This window comes from Cynara cardunculus (assembly GCF_001531365.2).
Source record: "Cynara cardunculus var. scolymus isolate 2C chromosome LG 2, CcrdV1, whole genome shotgun sequence".
Classification (NCBI taxonomy): Eukaryota; Viridiplantae; Streptophyta; class Magnoliopsida; order Asterales; family Asteraceae; genus Cynara; species Cynara cardunculus.
Genome location: NC_037529.1, coordinates 18,635,727 through 18,640,469, shown reverse-complemented (window position 1 = coordinate 18,640,469; position 4,743 = coordinate 18,635,727). Strand labels below are relative to the sequence as shown.

Below are 4,743 nucleotides of genomic sequence, written 5' to 3'. Positions count from 1 at the left end.
AGAGTTTATATATATATATATACGTAATTTATTGACCACTTTTAAGCGATCAATCACAAAGTGGTAAACCACCGTTACGAAGGGTCAACTACAACAACTAGTTGCCCAAGAGTCAAAGAAAGTGAAATACGTACCTTAAGCAGAATAGAGAAATAAACACATTCAAACGAGATTCACCGTAAAGTTCGACTTGCTCGCATGCCTAACAAATGCGTAAATCGGTTATTACTTAAACGACGTAAAATCATATCTTAGTTCTACTAATAAATTACCTAGGTCCTACATGTTTATAAACAACTTAAACTTCAAATACGACAGCCGGATATGTATTACGAAATCGACGCAACACTTAGCTTTATAATTCCGATTCGACTTTTAACAACTTTTGACCCTCATTTTCGGGAGCATTTTTACCCCACTTAGAGATCAGTACAGAAAATACTATCTAAATAAAAGATGTGGTATGTCCCTTCATCAACGATACTTATATCTTTTGGTGAATACTTTTGTATCCCGTTTTGTTATAGAATTGTATATTGAATCTAATATTACTTGGTGAAATTAGCTTCCGCTTTAGTGTGGCGTTACAAACACCCTAATAAAAGCGAATGAAATTTATACCTTTATGAAATGTTCGAAGAGTGGATTCCAAATATATAATCGTTACTTCGATTTGCTTCAACGATTTGAGAAATATTTTAGAGAGAAGAAAAATTGAGAGAGAGAGATGAGGCGGTTCAGATGAAGAAGATCAGAAGAAACAGCGATGGTTTTGTTTTTTTTTCCTTTAACTTATAGATAATATATATATATATATACATAGTAAGAGTTTAGAAGTTTGGCGGTTTTAACCCCTTAATAATTACCGACTTTTATTTAAGTACGATACAATTTGGGTAAGTTAACGAGAATGCGTTTTTAAAACTCGGGTCTTACAATTCCCCCCCCTTACAAGGAGATTTCGTCCCCGAAATCGAATTTAGAGATAGGGAACTTACATTAGTTTAAGAATTCTGGGTACTCCCGCCGCATATGTTCTTTAGTTTCCCACGTCGCCTCACGTTCCGACTGATTCTTCCAAAGAACTTTTACAAAAGGGATCACTCTCTTTCGTGTACCTCTCTCATCGCGGTCAAGAATTGCCTCAGGCTCCTCGCGATAAGATAGATCAGGCTTTATGTGCTCCAAAGGATATTCAATGACATGTAGGGGATGATAGTTGTATCCTCGCAACAAAGAGACATGGAACACATTATGTACGTGGGACAATTGTGGCGGTAAAGCTAACTTGTAGGCCACAGCTCCAAYCCTTTCCAGAATTTCAAAAGGATCAATATATCCCGGGCTGAGCTTCCCTTTGAGACCGAAACGTCTAACACCACGAGTCAGGGAAACTTTCAAGAAGACTTTATCACCCGATTGGAACTCGATAGGTTATCGTCGCTTGTCGGTGTAGCTCTTTTGACGAGCTTGAGCCTCTTTCATCATTTGATGTGCAACTTCAACCTTCTCGGTAGTGACTTGTACTAATTCTGGGCCTTCTAGAATATGTTCTCCAACTTCATTCCAACAAGTCGGTGCTCGACATTTTCGACCATAAAGTGCTTCATACGGGGCCATGCCGATACTCGACTGTCAGCTAATATTATAGGAGAACTCGATTAGATACAAGTAGTTATCCCAACTTCCATGCCATTCCAACGCACATGCTCGAAGCATATCCTCCAATGTTTGAATTGTACGTTCAGATTGCCCATCAGTTTGCGGATGAAAGACTATACTAAAATTAAAACGTGTGCCCCAAGCTTTATGTAAACCTTCCCAAAATCGAGATGTAAAACGTGGATCTTGATCGGAGGTAATCGATACAGGTGTGCCATGAAGACGCACAATCTCATGTTGGAAAACTTTGGTCAGTTTTTGTCAATTGACCAAGTTTGTCGGATAGGAAGAAAATGAGTCGATTTTGTCAGTCAGTCTACCACTACCCAGATTGCATCGTGTTTCAAGATCGTATGGGGTAATCCGACTACGAAATCCATAGTTATGTGCTCCCATTTCCATACTAGAATGTTCAATGATTGGGGAACACCACCCAGACATTGATGTTCAATTTTAACTGGTTGATAAGTGAGACAACGAGCTACAAAGTCGGTGATATCTCTCGCTTCATTCCAATCCACCAGAAATGGTTTCTCAAATCACGATACATTTTTGTTGTGCTAGGATGAACCGAAAACATAGAGTTATGAGCTTCGGTCAGAATTAGATCTCTAAGCTTCGAGTTATTCGGAACACAAAGACGATCCCGAAACCACAACACGTGATCATCTTTGATTCTGAACTCTGAACTAGAATTATCTTGTGCCTGCTAGAAATTTGCCCATAATTCACTATCATCTTGCAGGGCTTCTTTGATTCGAGAGATTAGAGTCGGTTCTACCATTAGATTCGACAGAATTTCCGTTTGTGAATTCGAATAGATTTATAGTCCGAACCGTTCGATTTTCAAAGCCAACTCTATAGAAACGATTAAAGAAGAAACTTGTTCCACAACTTTATGTCTTAAAGCGTCGGCGACTACATTCGCTTTGCCCGGATGATACTCTATCCGAACATCGTAATCTTTCAGAAGTTCGATCCACCTTCGTTGACGCATATTTAACTCTTTTTGAGTAAAGATGTATTTGAGGCTTTTATGGTCAGTGAAAACTTCACAGGTCTCACCGTACAAATAGTGACGCCAGATCTTGAATGCAAAGATCACTGCAGCCAATTTGAGATCATGAGTCGGATAATTGACTTCATAAGGATTTAATTGATGAGAAGCATATGTGATCACTTTTTCGTGTTGCATAAGAACACAACCGAGACCTTTCTTTGAAGCATCACTGTAAACTTGAAACCCACCAGTGCCAGACGACAATACAAGAATAGGTGCGGTAACCAATTGATGCTTTAATTCCTCAAAACTAGATTCTTGTTCGGAACCCAATTGAATTTGACTCCTTTCCGGAGTAATCGAGTCAAGGGCAGAGATATTTTAGAGAAACCTTCAACGAATCGTCTGTAATAACTAGCCAGACCCAGAAAATCTCGACCTTCAGATACGTTCGTAAGTCGTAACCAATTAGTGACGGTTTCAATTTTCGTCGGATCGATTTTGACACCTTCGGCGGAGATTACGTGTCCGAGAAAAGACACTTGATCGAGCCAAAACTCGCATTTGGAAAGTTTTGCGTATAACTTTGTTGTTCGAAGAGTCTCCAAAACAATTTGAAGATGTTGAACATGTTGCTTTCTTGACTTCGAGTAAATCAAGATGTCRTCAATAAACACGATAACAAATTCAWCRAGATAATCCTTGAAAACCCGATTCATAAGATCCATAAAGACCGCTGGAGCATTAGTTAGCCCACAAGGCATTACTAAGAATTCGTAGTGCCTATAGCGAGTTCTAAATCCTGTTTTCGTAATACCACAATCTCGGATATGTAGTTGATGGTACCCGGACCGAAGATCAATTTTGGAAAAGTACCGTGCCCCTTGTAATTGATCGAACATATCATCGATTCTAGGCAACGGATACTTGTTACGGATCATTACTTTATTAAGTTCCCGATAATCGACACAAAGACGCATCATACCGTCTTTCTTTTTAACGAAAAGAACTGGAGCTCCCCAGGGTGAAAGACTAGGCCGAATGAAACCTTTCTTCAATAGATCATCGAGTTGAGTTTTAAGCTCTTTCATTTCAGTTGGAGCCATTCAATAAGGAGGCTTGAAAATAGGAGAAGCTCCCGGGACTAGATCGATGGTAAATTCGACTTCCCGTACCGGTGGTATACTCGGTAAATCATCGGGAAACACATCAAAATATTCAGAAACAACAGGTATGGATGTAGAAGTAGGAAATACCTGTTCGGGATCTTGTAAAGAAGCAAGAAAACTTTCATTGTTTTGCCACGTATATTGCTTCACAGTAATAGAGACTACTGCACTAACATCTTCTTTTGGAGTACCTCCTTGGAAGATTGCCTTTGGGTTGTCTATATCCCCAAAAAGAATTTGTTTGGCATTACAGTCTATTGTTGCCCGGTGGCGTGACAACCAGTCCATATCCAATATTAAATCGAAGTAGGACATATGCATTGGAAGCAGAGGGACCTCTCGTATGCAGTCCCCAATAAGCAACGAACAGTTGGAAAAACGAGTTAGCACACAAATTGAACCACCCATTGGAGTCGATATTACCACTGGAATTTTGGTGGTTTGCTCATACGGTTTTAATCGAGATTCTAATTGTTCAGAAACAATTGAGTGTGTCGCACCAGTATCAAACAAAACATAAACAGATAAATCAATTAATTTAACATGACCCGAAATCATACCCGCTTGAGATTTGCTGCCAGGTAATACAAAGACTCGTCCACTAGTACTTGGTTGTCTACATTTCCCTTTGTCAGTTTGGATCCGAGCTTTAGGACAATCTTTTGCCATGTGACCTTGTTCTCGACAATTGATACAGGAACCGGTCATCTTTAAGCATGGACCCGGTCGATGTCGAAGATTGCATCGATCACAATTAATAACAGGGCTAGAAACATTTTGACTTCCACTGCTAGACAACACTAGAAGTCGTGGCCTGGATAGATTCGAGCCTTTTTGAGTATCGCTGCTCGACTTTGATTTTACAAAATAAGGGTTGCTTCCGGAGAAAGATTCAGATCCGTGTTTCTTATT

General features: G+C 39.6%; 1 protein-coding gene across 1 annotated transcript; it reads right to left on the bottom strand.

Moving 5' to 3' along the window:
* Window positions 1-3,768: 3,768 nt before the first annotated feature.
* LOC112505981 lies at window positions 3,769-4,539 on the bottom strand. Its single transcript, XM_025110014.1, has one exon. The coding sequence runs from the start codon at window positions 4,537-4,539 to the stop codon at window positions 3,769-3,771; it is 771 nt and encodes a 256-aa protein (XP_024965782.1).
* Window positions 4,540-4,743: the final 204 nt, after the last annotated feature.

Excerpts from the sequence above, each read along its gene's own strand:
- LOC112505981 (XM_025110014.1), bottom strand. The coding sequence starts at position 4,539 with ATGACCGGTTCCTGTATCAATTGTCGAGAACAAGGTCACATGGCAAAA.